The sequence below is a fragment of the Erpetoichthys calabaricus genome, chromosome 11 (assembly GCF_900747795.2).
Source record: "Erpetoichthys calabaricus chromosome 11, fErpCal1.3, whole genome shotgun sequence".
Taxonomy (NCBI): Eukaryota; Metazoa; Chordata; class Cladistia; order Polypteriformes; family Polypteridae; genus Erpetoichthys; species Erpetoichthys calabaricus.
The window spans coordinates 121,235,065-121,254,666 of NC_041404.2; the positions used below are offsets into that span (position 1 = coordinate 121,235,065).

Genomic DNA, 19,602 nt, shown 5'->3' on the forward strand with positions numbered 1-19,602 from the left:
ATGGTAATCTATATTTATAATTACACATCAAGAACTACAAATGTCTAAAAAATAACACCTGTATAAATACAGTAAATGTATATTTTAACATTAAAAAGCTGTAGTGCAATTAATGATTTAAAATTATTAAAATGTATAAGTGCATGTATATTTACATTAAAGCAGTGTTTAATTGCCAAAATCAATGAAATGATTGTGTGAGAATACATATATATTTTTGTTGTCAGAGAAGTGATGAAAACTACTTTTTTTTTTTTTAAATTAAGCCTTGTTTCACATAGGTACATTACAGAAAAAAACTAAACAATATGATAGCTTTTAATTATGAGAAGCATTTTATTTTCTTTTGTCATATCGTGTGGTGGGTGTGGCAACACACTATATCAGTGCACGCTCCCAACCTAAGGAGGTTTAATTCATGTGTGTTATGGACAAATATTTTTGTAGATATTTTATTAAAGCATGCACTTTAAGGAAATTACTCTTTATGGTCACTGAACAGTAAGCCTACAGAATTTAATTTTAATAAAAACATGAACAGTTAACATCTGTGGTCTATAGTTTAATTATAAAAATACGCTTTAATATAGGGCATAATATTTCTATTTGTCTGGTCATGCAGATTAGTGTAAAAAGTTTTTTAAAGGGATAAAGACAAAAAAATCAGAATCATCCATTCACGTAACATGAAATCCGTGATTAGTATTGGCCGTAAAATACCTGATCGGAGCATCTCATGTCTCAACATTGTCAAGTCAAGGTAACACTTGTTATTATAAAAGTAAGACTGTAGTAAAAAGAGAGCATCGGTTTCAATTTTTGTTCAGACAGCGTCAGTCAAGCAGCAGCTGCTGCTTCGTCAGTGGATACCAGAATTCAGACAACTAAATTGTACAAAAGACTACATATTCAGCTGTAGTGAAGTGAATTAAAAAGTAATGTGCTGGAAGAAGCTTTAAAGGTAAACTACATCTCTGTTATAACTGATTGTGGAACAGATGTCTCAGGGAAAGACAATGTCATCACATACTGTAGGTATGTATCTGATGGAACACCTAAGACTCATCTAGTAGGTTTGGCTGAGATTGATTATGGTCATGCAGAAGGGATTCAAAACACCATTAAATCACTGCTTCAGAATGCTGACCCAACCAACCCAAATTGGTGGGTACATAAAATTAGTGCTTTTGGAGCAGATGGTGCAAGCGTGAACATGGGTGCAACAGGGGGAATAGGGGCACTTTTCAGAAAAGAGATAGGTGAACATGCTCTGTCTTTCCACTGTCTACCCCATCGGCTGGAACTGGCAATGCTAAAAACACAAAGGTCAGTGCCAATGATTGAAAAAGTTTATGACCTTCTACAATTAGGGTGGAAAACGTATCATTTCAGTCCCAAAAGCAAGCGGGAGCTGAAGGCTATAGGAGTGGAGTTAGGATGCATAGTACGAAACCCATCAGCAGTAAAAACTCAGCACTGGTTGCCACACACTCTCAGTTCTTGTCCATTCAAACTATGCCACAGGTCAGGAGCAGTACACTGCTGTGCATCATCATATGGAGCACCTTGCAGTCATGTCCAAAAACATAGACATAAAGGGAAGAGCCAAACACATTGTTCAGCAAATGGAAAGCCTGTCTTTCGTTGCCTTTTGTCACTTTTTACATGACCTTTTTTCAGAGGTCTCAAAGCTGAGCCTTACACTTCAAAAAAATTCTCTTATACTTCCTCAGGCAGTTGCTGCAATTGTGGGCTGTGTGGTAACAAAGGTTTGAAGGAAAATGCTTTGAGAGAAGGGAAGCTGCAGGAATTCTTACAGCACATAGGTTCTCAGCCTGAAGGTTCAGTGTAACAGGAAGGGCCATCAACAAGCAGGAGTGAGAGGGCTGCAAGTGGCCACACAGTCATAACCTTCCAAAATGTTAAATTGAAAGGCCCCCAAAATCAGGCCACATTCAGAAGTGATCTAAAGGCTGCAACTGAAGAAACAGTTGACATTACCTATGGACAGTGATGCTGAGCAAGGAGCCGTTCTGTACAGATTTTAAAAATCTGCTTCACTTAGTCGAAATAATGCTGGTGCTTCCGATATCTGCAGATCAGTGCAAGTGAGGATTTTCAGCACAAAACAGAATAAAATCAAAAGTGCGCAACTCCCTAAATGTAGAAACACTGGAAGACTTGGTAAGGATCAGTACAGAGGGCCCTACACTTGAACTTTTTGACCCAGAGCCCAGTGTAAAGCGCTGGTTGTCAGCAAGCAAAAAAAAGCACAGACCAAAGTACAGTGGTGTGAAAAACTATTTGCCCCCTTCCTGATTTCTTATTCTTTTGCATGTTTGTCACACAAAATGTTTCTGATCATCAAACACATTTAACCATTAGTCAAATATAACACAAGTAAACACAAAATGCAGTTTTTAAATGATGGTTTTTATTATTTAGGGAGAAAAAAAATCCAAACCTACATGGCCCTGTGTGAAAAAGTAATTGCCCCCTTGTTAAAAAATAACCTAACTGTGGTGTATCACACCTGAGTTCAATTTCCATAGCCACCCCCAGGCCTGATTACTGCCACACCTGTTTCAATCAAGAAATCACTTAAATAGGAGCTGCCTGACACAGAGAAGTAGACCAAAAGCACCTCAAAAGCTAGACATCATGCCAAGATCCAAAGAAATTCAGGAACAAATGAGAACAGAAGTAATTGAGATCTATCAGTCTGGTAAAGGTTATAAAGCCATTTCTAAAGCTTTGGGACTCCAGCGAACCACAGTGAGAGCCATTATCCACAAATGGCAAAAACATGGAACAGTGGTGAACCTTCCCAGGAGTGGCCGGCCGACCAAAATTACCCCAAGAGCGCAGAGACGACTTATCCGAGAGGTCACAAAAGACCCCAGGACAACGTCTAAAGAACTGCAGGCCTCACTTGCCTCAATTAAGGTCAGTGTTCACGACTCCACCATAAGAAAGAGACTGGGCAAAAACGGCCTGCATGGCAGATGTCCAAGACGCAAACCACTGTTAAGCAAAAAGAACATTAGGGCTCGTCTCAATTTTGCTAAGAAACATCTCAATGATTGCCAAGACTTTTGGGAAAATACCTTGTGGACTGATGAAACAAAAGTTGAACTTTTTGGAAGGCAAATGTCCCGTTACATCTGGCGTAAAAGGAACACAGCATTTCAGAAAAAGAACATCATACCAACAGTAAAATATGGTGGTGGTAGTGTGATGGTCTGGGGTTGTTTTGCTGCTTCAGGACCTGGAAGGCTTGCTGTGATAGATGGAACCATGAATTCTACTGTCTACCAAAAAATCCTGAAGGAGAATGTCCGGCCATCTGTTCGTCAACTCAAGCTGAAGCGATCTTGGGTGCTGCAACAGGACAATGACCCAAAACACACCAGCAAATCCACCTTTGAATGGCTGAAGAAAAACAAAATGAAGACTTTGGAGTGGCCTAGTCAAAGTCCTGACCTGAATCCAATTGAGATGCTATGGCATGACCTTAAAAAGGCGGTTCATGCTAGAAAACCCTCAAATAAAGCTGAATTACAACAATTTTGCAAAGATGAGTGGGCCAAAATTCCTCCAGAGCGCTGTCAAAGACTCATTGCAAGTTATCGCAAACGCTTGATTGCAGTTATTGCTGCTAAGGGTGGCCCAACCAGTTATTAGGTTCAGGGGGCAATTACTTTTTCACACAGGGCCATGTAGGTTTGGATTTTTTTTCTCCCTAAATAATAAAAACCACCATTTACAAACTGCATTTTGTGTTTACTTGTGTTATATTTGACTAATGGTTAAATGTGTTTGATGATCAGAAACATTTTGTGTGACAAACATGCAAAAGAATAAGAAATCAGGAAGGGGGCAAATAGTTTTTCACACCACTGTATACTGGCTGGCCTAATGATGCTAACATTGTAATGGTTAGTGACAGTGAACCTGAAGACTAATTAATTTCTTTATATTTGTACACTCATTGCGAAATAATTATTTCAGAAATGATTGTTTATAATGTTTGTTATTGTGTTAATTCTTGTGTTATTATGTGTAAGACATTTTCAGTGTTTGTATTTGTAGTGCTCCTTACACATGTTGTGAATAAGACTCTGGACTTGAAGTATTGCTTATTAGTAAACATTTGCACTGTTCACATTTGTGTCATTTATTCTTCTGTTATCCATATTACTAACTGAGAATGGTAAACCGGATATGGACGCATGGACCTGCCCGTGGACGCAGGAGACATATTGCGCAGGAGCCACACAAAGCCCCCCTCCCTAGAGTGAAACGGGAGAGACTACGAATGTGCGCAGGCGCCACACAAAGCCCCCCCGCCCCAGAGCGAAATGGGAGAGACTACGAACCGTCTGACAAGCCGCAAGCAGGATAAAGCGATGTCAGAAATAAAAGACAGAGTAGGAAACAAAGTAAAACGTCATAAAGAGGTTAAAGAACGGGGCCAAACACATGGAGAGCAGGTTACAGATGGTAAACCGGATATGGACGCAGGGACCTGCCCGTGGACGCAGGAGACATAGTGCGCAGGCGCCACACAAAGCCCCCCTCCCCAGAGTGAAACGGGAGAGACTACGAACGTGCGCAGGTACCACACAAAGCCCCCCCCCCCCCCCCGAGGGAAACGGGAGAGACTACGAACCGTCTGACAAGCCGCAAGCAGGATAAAGCGATGTCAGAAATAAAAGACAGAGTAGGAAACAAAGTAAAACGTCATAAAGAGGTTAAAGAACGGGGCCAAACACATGGAGAGCAGGTTACAGATGGTAAACCGGTATGGACGCAGGGACCTGCCCGTGGACGCAGGAGACATAGTGCGCAGGCGCCACACAAAGCCCCCTCCCCAGAGTGAAACGGGAGAGACTACGAACGTGCGCAGGTACCACACAAAGCCCCCCCCCCCCCCCCCCGAGGGAAACGGGAGAGACTACGAACCGTCTGACATGCTGCAAGCAGGATAAAGCGAGGTCAGAAATAAAAGACACAGTAGGAAACAAAATAAAACGTCATAAAGAGGTTAAAGAACGGGGCCAAACACATGGAGAGCAGGTTACAGATGATGAAAACTGGAATGCAACAGCTTCAAAAAAACCTAGACACGAAACACATGCACAGTGAGATATAGAATATAAAAGCAGAAAAAACGACACTTAAACGTCCACACCACACAGCGGAGGCAGACCTGGAAGGTGCAGGCGCCTACATCGCGCGTCGGAAGGCGCGGGAAAGTACGAAAGGCAAAGGCGCCTACACAGCATGGTGAAACCCGACATAATACAGAAGGCGCAGGCATTGCCGCCATATTGTGAGTGGCACTACTGCGTAGTGAAGGCGCAGGCGTCACCGCCATATTGTGCGTGGCACTACTGCGGAGTGAAGTTAGGAATTATGTGCTGCTTGGGATCGTACAAAAGGGCGAACGCGACCCACCGTCTGAAACTGCGGAGGCAAAGCAGGCACAGGTTCAAACCGAACGAGCTCGACTGACGGATATACGCCTACAACGCGCGTCTCAAACCGCAGAAGCAGGGCAAGCACGGGTTCGAAACAACGCAAGCTCCTGCAACGCGCGTCTGAAACTGCGACTGCCCAGCGGGCACGGGTTCAAAACACCGGGGGTAGGCGAGCGAAGCAAGCAGGGGGCAAAGCCCCCTTGTTATTATCTATAAGACCTTGCAGAGGACACTAGTAGGCAGGTCAAATAGCTCAGATAGGAGAAAGGAAAGGCAGTGTGAGGTAGACCGAGGAAATAAATAAACAATACAAATAAATATTATTTGTTTATTTCACATCTGGCATGCGGTAGAGATTATGGCTCCCAAAAAAAGCATTTGGCTCATAAATATTTTGGGTTTAGGAGCCAATGGCTCCCAAATTTTTTTTTCTGTCTGGAGCCCTGCCCAACGGGACGACACGCGGAACAGCATCCCAAACCAATCGCAATCTCCCAGCACTGTAGCAGTTCGCCGTAAAAGCGAATCCGAAAAGATTGCGGACATGCTATAAGCACCTGCCATCGATGGGTGATACAAGGAACAAGGAACATTACAAATGCACAGGGCCCTGCCTGACTGCTGTGTCTGTGTATAGGAGAGCGGCAGATCCCGCTACAATAAATAACCGTGCTGTTGCGGTTTCAAGCTGAATAAAGCTGGTGTTGCTAAAGTACCGAGACTCAGCTTTGTGTTTTAGGGTGCAAGACGGGGACTCACACGTCACAGCACACACACGCACGCACGCACGCGCGCGTGTGCACACACTCACAATGCTAATGCTGCAGTAAACATTATACGCTCGTACGGATGTTGACTATATGAGTGAGGCACGCTGACTCAGGCGGAGAATAGGAGACAATTGACCACAATCCCGCAGCGAGAGAGAGAAAGAAGAACCATCAGCTCAGTTGTGATCACATGACGCTCAGCAGACAAACCGTATACATACTACTCGTACTGCAAGACCTCGCTCGTTTAGCAAGTCAAAATTTATTACAAATTTTTGCTCGCCTTGCAAAACACTCGTAAACCAAGGTTCCACTGTGTGTGTATATATATATATATATATATATATATATATTCTATCAGAAACCTGTAGTTTTAAATTTATTGTTATTTGTAAACAGTAATACTTATGCGTAAACATTACAGTTCTTGAATAGTGTCTTCCATAACATTGTTTAAACTGTGTCAATATATTCAAGCTTGTTTAATAATAGTGCCATGTGTGTAACGTAATACAGTTGTGCTTGAAAGTTTGTGAACCCTTTAGAATTTTCTATATTTCTGCATAAATATGACCTAAAATATCATCAGATTTTCACTCAAGTCCTAAAAGTAGATAAAGAGAAACCAGTTAAACAAATGAGACAAAAATATTATACTTGGTCATTTATTTATTAAGGAAAATGATCGAATATTACATATTCCAGCACAACTACAAGTACAAAATAGCATCATGTTCTTAGTTATTATCTGCATTTACTGTAGTAGTTTTAAAAGATATATTCCCTTTTTTTTCTCTGTTTCGTTAAAGGAAACCACACATACACAAACATGTACATATCACTAATAAAATCATCATTAAACAACTTCTTGAAGATATTAGTGGCATAGATTTGTATTTTAATAAATAATTATTTGGACATCTTCTCTTTCTGACTCTTCTTACCAAACAACTTGTGGCGAATGCACTTGTTGCTAACTGCTAGCGAGTTAAGTTTGAACTGATCTGCTTCACACATTAAACACTTCATGTCAACATTTTGTCATTATTACTATAACATGAAAAATGTTTCTGTTTTACTTGTGTTCAACATTTCTTGCCTCGTATTTCCTGTTAGCCTACATTTACACAGATCGCTGTAGACACGGAACACACAAGAAATTTATGTATTCCAAATAACAATATATTATTTACCCAATACAATTCCGCACACCTAACTCCCAGATAAAGTGACTTAAGCTGTAAGAATTTTGCCTCTGACATGACTTCAGCTGCCTCAGTAGAGGATGGGATAGCAGGCTGTTTACTGCTTGTTCTGATTGACACATTTGCAAAACAATGACACTGATGAGGAGGTGCAAGGGAATTTAAGGTGGCCCAGCATTATGAATATTTTCGTATGCTTCAGGGATTCTAGTGTCAAAGATGCTTTTAAAGTGGTTGCACCTAGCATCTTGTACATTATAAATAGTTGTCCCAAGACTAGTTCAGTCCCAGCCTGTTTTAAGCATGCTGTGGTGCAGTGTTTAATTTAAATAAAAAAACATCTGGATTATAAAGATTTTTAGAATTTCACATCAATCTCCAAGTTACCCTTTCTTTCTAAAATTCTGGAGTAGCCTGTCTTTCAACAGCTGCAAACCTTTATAAACTCCATTGTTGAAGCCTGTTTTTATAAGTTGAGAGAATTAACTAAAGTCAAGCCATTTCTTTCTGTAGATGATATTGAAAAACTGGTTCATGCTTTTGTCTTGTCTTGACTATTGCAATTCATTATAACATTGGAGTTAATCAGTTATCTCTTGCTCATCTACAGTTCATCCAGAATACTTCTACCAGGCTTCTGACAGGAACATGGAAACAGAATCATATCTCACAAATTTTAGCTAATCTCCAATTGGCTTCCTTACAGGATCGAGTTTAAAATTTTACTGTTTGTTTTTAAGTCCCTGAATGGCTTACCCCCCATTTATCTTACTGATCTTACACCCTAGTCACCTTCACAGTCACTGAGGTACTCTGACCAGAAGTTATTGATCATGCCGAAATCTACACTGGAACTTAGAAGAGACCGTTCTTTACATTAGGTTCTCCTATGCATGCTTTGGAACTATCTGTATATTAGGTCAGTACCTACTGTTGTTACTTTTAAATCTCATCTGAAAGCTTTTCTTTTTGTCTTAGCTCTTTAAACTTATTTTATTTATACTGTTACTTATACTATTTATTTAATCTGTTTTGATGTATTTATTTTTATCTATATATGTATTTGCGTATTTATGGAAGCTGCACATCACTTTGGTCAACTTCTGTTGTACATTCTGTTGTTTTTTTGTACATATTTTATTAATTAAAGTATTTTAAGGAAATTCTATTTATTTTAGTATTTTTATGGTCACTAAACAATAAGCCTACAAAACTTAATTTTGTTAATAAAAAAGGAATATTTAACACTTGTCTATAGTTTAGTTATAAAAATATCAAAAGTTAACATTTTAATATAAGACATAAGGCTTATACGTGTCTCGTTATGCAGGAGCTTAGTGTAAAAACTTTTTTAATGGTAGGAATCAGCCAATCAAGTTACATGAAAATCGGCAATCAGTATCAGCCTTAAAAAACTTAATTCTTAAAACTTAAAAGATATTCTTACTTTATGTAACAAGTTGACTACTCTCCTCTCTCTGACACTACAGAAGAAAACAGAAGACTACATGTGGTGTTTAACCTTGTTTTATGGTTCACACAGTGGAACAGGAATACCAATCATGCTTACTTTTAACTTTAAACTTATTGTGACATGAACTTAGTACAATAAAATTTTTACTGATAAAAATTAGAACATGAAATCAGTATAACAAGGTTAATGAAACAGTGAATAAAGAACAATTTATCTTGAGTTTTACATAGATATACATAAAATTATTAAGTAACTTAAAAAATGTTTCACTTGTACAGAACAGGTAAGATTATCTCTAGAAATCCTTCTGAAATGTAAGAAATATGTTTTTGAAGTGTAACATTCAAGAGAGTTGGGAAGCTGTTTCCATTTTTATTCTAACCCAGAGCGGCAACAAATTTTTGTAGCATTCATTCGCTTACTGAAAGATGGATGTAGAATATTGGCTGCTTATTCACTCTCTAGGAAACTTGCTATCTGCTACATTGCAATTTTAAACAATTTGTTATTATACTATTATTTTCATAGATTGCTCTGTTTCTAGCACTTGTTCCCTAATGAAATGTATAAATATAACAACTGAATGGGTGGATGTAGGTTGCAGGTTGTGGAATTAAGATTTATTTGCGGGTCATGCTTTTAATGCAGTTTTATTTTCAGTTTTATTCTTGCCGGTAAGGAACTGATGCTGTTCTTGAAAATTACACACAACAATGCCAATTTATCTGCATCTTATGGTTCAGAGATATTTCGTCTTCAGGTCCTTACTATCATGCTCTTGTGCCATGTGTGCTCACCTCTGCACATATAATCTCTGTAGTAAACTGCTTTTTTAGTCAGTCAGTCAGTCAGTCATTGTCCATTTTTAGAATACACAAAAGTGGCCTTCTATTTACTTGGATATTGTGTGACACTCAACCACTCTAGCTTCACATGCTACCATTCAGTCAAATATACTTTGCAAAAAAAAAAAAAAACTAACTAACCACCAACCACTTTGTCACAAATTTTCTAAGTCATCACTATGTAAAAAAAAAAAAAAAAAAGTTTGTTTATATTAAATATTAAGAACATCCACAAGACTAATTACTAAACTGTGCATTCAAACATTATAGCATTAATAACCACAAACCATTGCTACTCAGATCAGTACATGGCAGGCGACAGTAAGTGCAGATTTTTGTTTCAATTAATTACCTATATTAATTAGACTGCTACCTCAATTAAATACACCTTTATTTGCTAGCTTGAAAGTTTACTGTGTCAATCCAGAAATACCCAACAGTGTGTTTACTTTTAAAGGAATTTAACAAGCATGATTACGCTAATCTTTCTTTTTAGGATTCGGCTCTTTTCTTTCTTTTAAGTTGCTTGTTAAAAATCAAAGAAGCAGAAAAAACAATGGAGTAACTAGTCCTGTCATTTGCACTTATGTCTGCTCTTTGTTAACTGAAACTCTTAGAAAAAATAATTCTGCTTCTAATTAAACTCTTCATAAATTAGCTGTCCTTTTCAGTTTCTCATTTTACAGTCAATATAATGACTCAATGTGAAATTTACATTTCCTTGCATATATTTCAATAAATATGTCTATTGTCCATTTTCTTCTTTTTACTTTTGTTTATTATAGAGTTTGAACTTCAAATTATATCCAAACATTGTCAACTGAAAAGGAGTGTACATAGGCATTAAGAACTAAAGAGAAACAACTACTTTAATAATATTTCCACCTGTAAAATCATTAGCAGGTAATTGCTAATCTCAATATCTAGAAAATTACTATTTGTTATTTTTATGAAAAGGTATATATTATGGGCAATTTTGCAATGGCACAATAAAGGTCTAATGCAGAAACAAAGAGTATACCTAATGAGGCCAGGAGTTCCGATAAATTGGATATTTATTTTGAACAAAAACTCAACTCTACTGCAGCCCTCCACAAACTGAGCCATTTTCTTATTCCGTAGTTTTTTCCCAGTATGACGCCTATGATGTTTTCTGTACGCAAGTCACATTTTTTTCTTAAATGTACCAATTTAGAGACATATTGTAACTCTTGCTTTTACAGAATGTTATTTATTGTAAGCAGTATCTTAAATTAAATAAAGATGTCAGTCTAATAACAGTGTTGGTTGATAATGTTACTCCTTCACATTGGTTACAGGAGGTTGGTACAGACACTGGAAGTATGGAAGCTTTGTGGAGTTTACCTGATCTTAATGTGTTTTCTGGATTTCTCGAAGGGATGGTAATTTCTTTTAAATGTCCAAGGAAATAGTTATTTTTGTAGCCACTCATCCAGGCAAGGTCTTGAAAATGACAGAGGTTTACACCAAATCATGAACTCTCATTTCTGATCATAACTATTTATACTTATTGATAATCTCAAATATTCATATTAGTAGTATTTAACAATCAAAACTTGGTCTCTGAATTACTGGATTCCAATGAACATAAAATAAATAAAGGGCTGCCTACAATCCACTCCTACAGTTCTTTGCAATGCTAAACTGTGACCTTACTGCTTGGGCCTTCGGCCACCCACTTATTTGACAAACAGAAAAATACAGCCTGTTTGGCCAAGAAAAAGAATACTTTGTGCAAGCATGCCTTCAACCTAAGCTCTGTCATACTGCAAAATGATGGAAAAGTCAAGAATGGTCAGATGTTTAAGAAAGCAAGTGAACTACACTAAACTTAACTGTCAAAGTCAAATGGTGCCAGAGTGAGCCAGGAAGGGAGTTATTTTCTCACTTATTCAGATTCAGTTCTAGAATTTACACATATGCACATACCTGCAATGAATTTTTGAATGCTGATCATCTGCAGAGAATCATATGTACTGTATAGTCTACATGTAAGAGCAACCTCATTGCCAACTGAATAAAAATAGGAAATAAATAACACATCTTTCAGATGTAATACACCACCCGAATGAAACAAAGGTCTTATAAATATGCACACAAAATTACCAAAATAAATAAATCATTTATAGAAATTCTTAAAATCAAAATTATAAAGTGAATTATATTTCATCTCCAAGTAGAGAGCCACAATGTCAAATCAGCCAGCTTGCCTGATGTAAAACAGTTTTACAAAACAATTAACTCTTGCTAGTTAAGTGGAAAACAAATGACTAAAAAACATAAATGTTATAAATAAGTGTAATTTTAGTCAATGGCCTAAGTGCATCCTTCTAAAAAATTACTTCAGCTTCACAAAAGTACAACTGGAAGGTAGTGAACTTCACCTAGCAATCAGCACCAACATAAATGCATATACTTTAATCTTTGTCTACCACAATGTGGCTGCACTGAATTTCTAGTATAAAATCAATTGTCTTTTCAAAGAGCATGATATTTTGGTTCCAGTTCATCATATTCTACCTCACTGAAAAGGTTTGACAGATTAACCATCCATACATTTTAACAGAAAACTGACATTTGATGTACTGAATTAGTACAAGAGAACAACATCAATGAATTTCCAAACACTGTTGTTAACCTCATTCATAATATACAGTGCATCCGGAAAGTATTCACAGCGTATCACTTTTTCCACATTTTGTTATGTTACAGCCTTATTCCAAAATGGATTAAAATATTTTTTTTCCTCAGAATTCTACACACAACACCCCATAATGACAACGTGAAAAAAGTTTACTTGAGGTTTTTGCAAATTTATTAAAAATAAAATTGAGAAAGCACATGTACATAAGTATTCACAGCCTTTGCCGTGAAGCTCGAACTTGAGCTCAGGTGCATCCTGTTTCCCCTGATCATCCTTGAGATGTTTCTGCAGCTTAATAGGTGTCCACCTGTGGAAAATTCAGTTGACTGGACATGATTTGGAAAGGCACACACCTGTCTATATAAGGGCCAACAGTTGACAGTTCATGTCAGAGCACAAACCAAGCATGAAGTCAAAGGAATTGTCTGTAGACCTCCGAGACAGGATTGTCTCGAGGCACAAATCTGGGGAAGGTTACAGAAAAAATTCTGCTGCTTTGAAGGTCCCAATGAGCACAGTGGCCTCCATCATCCGTAAGTGGAAGAAGTTCAAAACCACCAGGACTCTTCCTAGAGCTGGCCGGCCATCTAAACTGAGCGATCGAGGGAGAAGGGCCTTAGTCAGGGAGGTGACCAAGAACCCGATGGTCACTCTGTCAGAGCTCCAGAGGTCCTCTGTGGAGAGAGGAGAACCTTCCAGAAGGAAAACCATCTCTGCAGCAATCCACCAATCAGGCCTGTATGGTACAGTGGCCAGACGGAAGCCACTCCTTAGTAAAAGGCACATGGCAGCCTGCCTGTAGTTTGCCAAAAGGCACCTGAAGGACTCTCAGACCATGAGAAAGAAAATTCTCTGGTCTGATGAGACAAAAATTGAACTCTTTGGTGTGAATACCAGGCGTCACGTTTGGAGGAAACCTGGCACCACCCCTACAGTGAAGCATGGTGGTGGCAGCATCATGCTGTGGGGATGTTTTTCAGTGGCAGGAATTGGGAGACTAGTCAGGATAAAGGGAAAGATGACTGCAGCAATGTACAGAGACATCCTGGATGAAAACCTGCTCCAGAGCGCTCTTGACCTCAGACTGGGGCGACGGTTCATCTTTCAGCAGGACAACGACCCTAAGCACACAGCCAAGATATCAAAGGAGTGGCTTCAGGACAACTCTGTGAATGTCCTTGAGTGGCCCAGCCAGAGCCCAGACTTGAATCCGATTGAACATCTCTGGAGAGATCTTAAAATGGCTGTGTACCGACGCTTCCCATCCAACCTGATGGAGCTTGAGAGGTGCTGCAAAGAGAAATGGGCGAAACTGGCCAAGGATAGGTGTGCTAAGCTTGTGGCATCATATTCAACAAGACTTGAGACTGTAATTGCTGCCAAAGGTGCATCGACAAAGTATTGAGCAAAGGCTGTGAATACTTATGTACATGTGATTTCTCAGTTTTTTTATTTTTAATAAATTTGCAAAAACCTCAAGTAAACTTTTTTCACGTTGTCATTAGATAATTATGGGGTGTTGTGTGCAGAATTCTGAGGAAAAAAAGAATTTAATCCATTTTGGAATAAGGCTGTAACATAACAAAATGTGGAAAAAGTGATGCACTGTGAATACTTTCTGGATGCACTGTATTTATGTACTTATACATTTCTATAAACATTATTCACATAATTCTCACTACATGATGCAAGGTGTTTTATTGCATTCATTTTTTATATCCACGCCACATATGTAATTGCGAAGAGCCCTATGGACTTCTGAATGTCCGTTCACTATAAGTAAATAATTTAAGATTCATAATGTCAAACATATTCTAAGTTAGGAAACTATTTCTTCCATACTTTTCCTTCACTATAGTGCCATGCCTAGAGAAAAGGTCATTTAAAACATTAACCAGAATGCAAAGAAACAGCAATGCATTTAAAAGAGTGTTTATGTTTCATTAGATCACATAGCAAATATTCCATACTCTCTTACTTACATAGGCTAGTGAGCATTTCATTTCTGGTAATTGTCAATATAAACTTTTTTGTCAGATTGTCAAATATTTATATTCTGAATCTGAAGGCAACATATATTTCGCGTTTTTAAGGATGCAATAGACTACTCATGGTAAAAATTTTGATACAGACTGTCAAGATCAAATGTTAACCTAGCTTAAAGTTACAAAGTGGGTGTACATAATTTTGTGAAAACCTTGAATGCAACAATAACATTCAACTCAAAAGAGTACATTTTTTGATTAAGAGGGATAGAGCAATTGGTTAATTGTGCAATTGACTTATTAACTGCGTTCACCTCAAAAAAGTGACTATGCTTTTTCTTGTAATTCACAAAGTTTTTTCAATGTGAGCTGCATATATGCTCATGTACAGAAGTAAGCATGCAGAGGATTTAAACCAGCAAAGTGCAGCAGGTGTTGAGGGTAAAGGACAGCTACATCATGCACTGTACATACACCCCCAACCCAACAATAGGAGGTGCAACTAAAGGGATGCATTCTCTGATTGAAAACAAAGCATTTACTTGTTTACTTTTGCTAGAATCGTGGACTAAATCCATTTAACACATGGAAGGCACTTATCAGCTTCTATCGTTCTTTAATGCACTTCATATGATGCTAAATGCATCTCTCTCAGGTCCGGCTGAACGTTTCCAAAGAGAGCTCCGTTATTTTTGGGAGGGGTGCGTCCTATTCACTTCTTCACTTTCCGTGCTCTACTAATCAACATCAGCGATCCAGGTTGTCGAAAGAAAGCATGCAAGAAATACTGACACAAACCGCGCTCTTGTGGCCTGCCTTTTCCTTCCTCTGAAATACATTGGGCTTCGAAGGACCTTTGCCACTTACAAAGAACAGAAACAACAAAAACGCACACAATAGAAACAGCATCATCAAAACCATGCTTAAGTGTTACCCGCGGTAGTGTGACCAAACCCGGACAAGGTCCACCTGCCCAGATTCACAGCAAGTCTAACGTGTACTGTATGCAGCTGTCCAGAACACATTTTCATACCGCCATTCCATATTTCTGAGAAACGCACAGCTCGATCACTCGCTGGAATTTACTATAGGCATCCTGCAACGAACTCTGCAAGATGAACTACAACGCTGCAAGTGGATTATTAAATGATATAATAAAATGTAACCTGGTTCGATTTGGCTAGCCTGTCTGCTCCGGTATCTCCTGCTCCTCCTCCGCCGCCGCCGCCGCCAGATGCATCTGCGGGAGAGATGGGATTCTTCACAAGGCTCTGCTGCCCTGCACCCAGTTCCTTATTCCCGGACCCCTGCTGTTTGCTTTTTTTTCTGGCCATGTTGGAAATGTTCTCTGTGTCTTCCGGTCCAGTTGGTATCGTTTTCACTCGAGCAAAATCCAACACATTCGTAAACTCCTAAACCGACAGCCTTGCTTGCCTTCCCCAGCCAAGACAACAGCCAATATGGCGGAGAGCTGGCAAACCCAAGAGTTCAGAGGTCACAAAGTACTGGCAAAAAAGGCTGCAATTCATTTGCAAGCCGAGGAAGTCGTCGGTTTCCATTTTTAGTAAGGGCAGCTAAAATCGTGTCCAAGAGGGGGCATGTAACAGACCTAAACGGGCAGCTAATGCTACAGAGGTTAAGTTGCTAAGTGAACCAGTAAAAGCTGACGTCTGAGTCAATATGCAGTGTTTTAAATATTTTACTTCTTCGCTTTAAATGAAGACTTGTAGTGGGTTAGACAAATGTAACGTATAAATTACACAAAAGTATGTGAGAACATGAGAATTTATTTTTATAATAAAATGCTGCAGTTGCTTTTAGTATACATTGTCAGCACATTCTATAAGTTTTACTAGTGGAATATTTTGTAAATAAATAATTTAATTAATTCACTTCTTTTTTGATCTTGCTTATCCTGTTTAGAATTGTATTGCTTCTTTTCATGTTAGTAATGTATGGTATTTAGTAATAATAATAATAATAATAATAATAATAATAATAATAATAATAATAATAATTCTTTATTTATTTGTCACATACATAGTTATACATGACAACACGCAGTGAAATGCATCTTTTCGTATACCCCTTGGGGTCAGAGCGCAGGGTTAGCCATTGTACAGCGCCCCTGGAGCAATTGAAGGTTAAGGGCTTTGTTCAAGGGCTCAGCAGAGTAGGATCTCTTTTGGCAGTGACAGGGTTTCAAACCAGCAAACTTTGGGATGCCACCGCAGATCCTAAGCCTCAGAGCCACCACTACGCCAAACATTTATGTTTGATCAATGGTAGGCAGGGCTAACAGAATTTTATTTTTTAATATATTATTTACCTACCACCTTTATCCAAGGCAACTTAGAACATCTGAGATACAATTGGTTATCTATCATTAGGAAACATAAGGTTAATTTTCACTCATATGCAGATGACACCCAGTTATACCTTTCATTTAAATCAAATGAAGTTTTTCCGATGTTGTCTTTAATTAGTTTATTTAGTGAATTAAAGGAGTGGATGAATGAGAACTACTTGTCTTTAAATACAGATAAAACAGAGGTGTTGATTGTTGGAGGGAATGATGCTGATCACAACAATATTTTGTCATTATTTAACTCAGTTGGAATCCCAATTAATTTTACTGAATCAGCCCGCAATCTAGGAATTATCTTTGACTCTAGCATGTCATTTAAAGCACATATTACAAAGTTGTCCAAAACATGTTTCTTCCATCTTAAAAATGTTAGGAAATTAAGGCGCTTTCTAAATAAACAGGATTCTGAGACATTAATTCACGCATTTATTTCTAGTAGGATTGACTACTGCAATGCGGGGTTCACTGGATATTCAAACTGTTCTCTATACAGCCTCCAGTTAATCCAAAATGCGGCTGCAAGAATTATTACAAGAACAAGAAAATACGAACACATAACTCCAGTTCTTAAATCCTTACACTGGCTCCCGGTTAAGTTTAGGGCAGATTTCAAAATCCTCCTTTTAACAAAGCATTAAATGGCCAAGGTCTGGCTTACTTGTCTGAACTTATCATGACTTACAAACCAGAGCGCACAATAAGATCTCAAGATGCCAGTCTGCTTATGATTCCAAGGATTAATAAAATAACAATGGGAGGTCGAGCTTTTAGTTACAGGACCCCTAAACTGTGGAATGGTCTGCCTGCTTCTAAAAGAGATGCCCCTTCGGTCTCAGCTTTTAAATCCCGGCTGAAGACTCACTACTTCAGTTTAGCATATCCTGACTAGAGCTGCTGATTAACTGTACATACTGCATCCCTGTTGTTAGCCATTAGCACTAAAACATAAGTAACATGATAGTTATTATTTGATACTAACCCTCACCTATTCTGTTTGTCTTCTCGGTACTCAAATGTGGCACTTGGTGCCACGGCCCACCTGCCAAGTTGTTTTGCCTGCCTAAGGTAAAGTCATCCCTGATGGAGGATCACAGGAATCGTGGGAAAGAGGGGTCCTTTCATCGGATTGGCTGGCCCAGTGCTGTTTCAGCCATGGAATGGCCAAATGGGGGAGGCAGCTTGATGGATGAGGTCTCCAGGACTCTAAACATATCCAAATCTTATCATGTGATATCATCTACTGTTAAATTCTGCTCCATACTTCTAAATTTTTTATTTTTATACTGTATTGAGAATTTGTTCTGTTCTGTGTATTGTATTGTATTGACCCCTTTCTTTTGACACCCACTGCACGCCCAACCTACCTGGAAAGGGGTTTCTCTTTGAACTGCCTTTCCCAAGGTTTCTTCCATTTTTCCCTATAAGGTTTTGTTTTTTTTTTTGGGGAGTTTTTCCTTGTCTTCTTAGAGAGTCAAGGCTGGGGGGCTGTCAAGAGGCAGGGCCTGTTAAAGCCCATTGCGGCACTTCTTGTGTGATTTTGGGCTATACAAAAATAAATTGTATTGTATTGTACAGGTATTACATTTCTTTTTCCAGTTGGAGCACTGGTAGGTGAGGTGACTAGCTCATGGTCACACAGTGTAAGTAGTTCCCACAGTCAATCCCCGTTTTGAATAGGAAAGTATCTAGAATTACAGGATGCTCTATTGTAAACTCTCTAACATTAAGTTATTTATTTAGTTAATATTTATTATTTATCACATATTTATAATTCAATTAATGATTTTTGAATAATTATAAAGTCATGTATTGTCATTGTCCCTAAATATTCTTCTTAATGGCGTAGTAATTGCTGTTGAGCAACTAAGCATTTCACTACATATTGTACTGTATATGTAATTTGTATGTGACAAATAAAATTTTATTTCATTTTAACTCACAACCTCAGAAGTCTGAAGGCCAAAGTCTTAACCATTATGTTACACTGTCTGCATTTAATAATAATGCTTATTAAAACTTATAATATTTTGACCATACCATGTAACGTTCTTGTAACTCTCTCTGTGACTGTGTAATGTAAAAAACAGATGACTGGAAGGGAGGAAATTAAAGCTTGCGGGAGAATGCCTAGGAGTGATTCTAGGAGCTCTGTTGTCCGGGGCTTTATGCCCCTGGTAGGGCCACCCAAGGCAAACTGGTCCTAGGTGAGGGATGAGACAAAGTGTGGTTCAATATAACCTCCTATGACAAATAAAAAATTTGGACGGCGTTTTCCCTCTCCTGGACGCGGGTCACCAGGGCCCCACTCTGGAGCCAGGCCTGGAGGTGGGGCTCGATGGCGAGCGCCTGGTGGCCGGGCTTGCACCCATGGGGCTCGGCCGGGCACAACCCGAAGAGGCAACGTGGGTCCCCCTTCCCATGGGCTCACCACCTATGGGAGGGGCCAAGGAGGTCGGGTGCAGTGTGAGTTGGGTGGTGGCCGAAGGCAGGGACCTTGGCGGTCCGATCCTCGGCTACAGAAGCTGGCTCTTGGGACGTGGAATGTCACCTCTCTGAAGGGGAAGGAGCCTGAGCTTGTGCACGAGGTTGAGAAGTTCTGGCTAGATATAGTCGGGCTCACCTCGACGCACAGCTTGGACTCTGGAACCAATCTCCTTGAGAGGGGCTGGACTCTCTACCACTCTGGAGTTGCCCGCGGTGAGAGGCGCCGAGCTGGTGTGGGCATACTTATTGCTCCCCGACTTGGAGCCTGTACATTGGGGTTTACCCCGGTGGACGAGAGGGTAGCCTCCCTCCGCCTTCGGGTG

At 39.2% G+C, this 19,602-nt stretch overlaps 1 protein-coding gene across 1 annotated transcript in view; it reads right to left on the reverse strand.

Annotated features, from left to right (window-relative positions):
• Window positions 1–15,977, reverse strand: part of fam193b (family with sequence similarity 193 member B) — a 126,803-nt gene extending 110,826 nt beyond the window's left edge. Inside the window, exon 1 of the mRNA XM_028813733.2 lies at window positions 15,594–15,977. Coding sequence (XP_028669566.1) covers window positions 15,594–15,761 — 168 coding nt within the window. The 5' untranslated portion in view covers window positions 15,762–15,977. The remainder of the gene's footprint in view (window positions 1–15,593) is intronic.
• Between the last annotated feature and the right edge of the window lie 3,625 nt (window positions 15,978–19,602).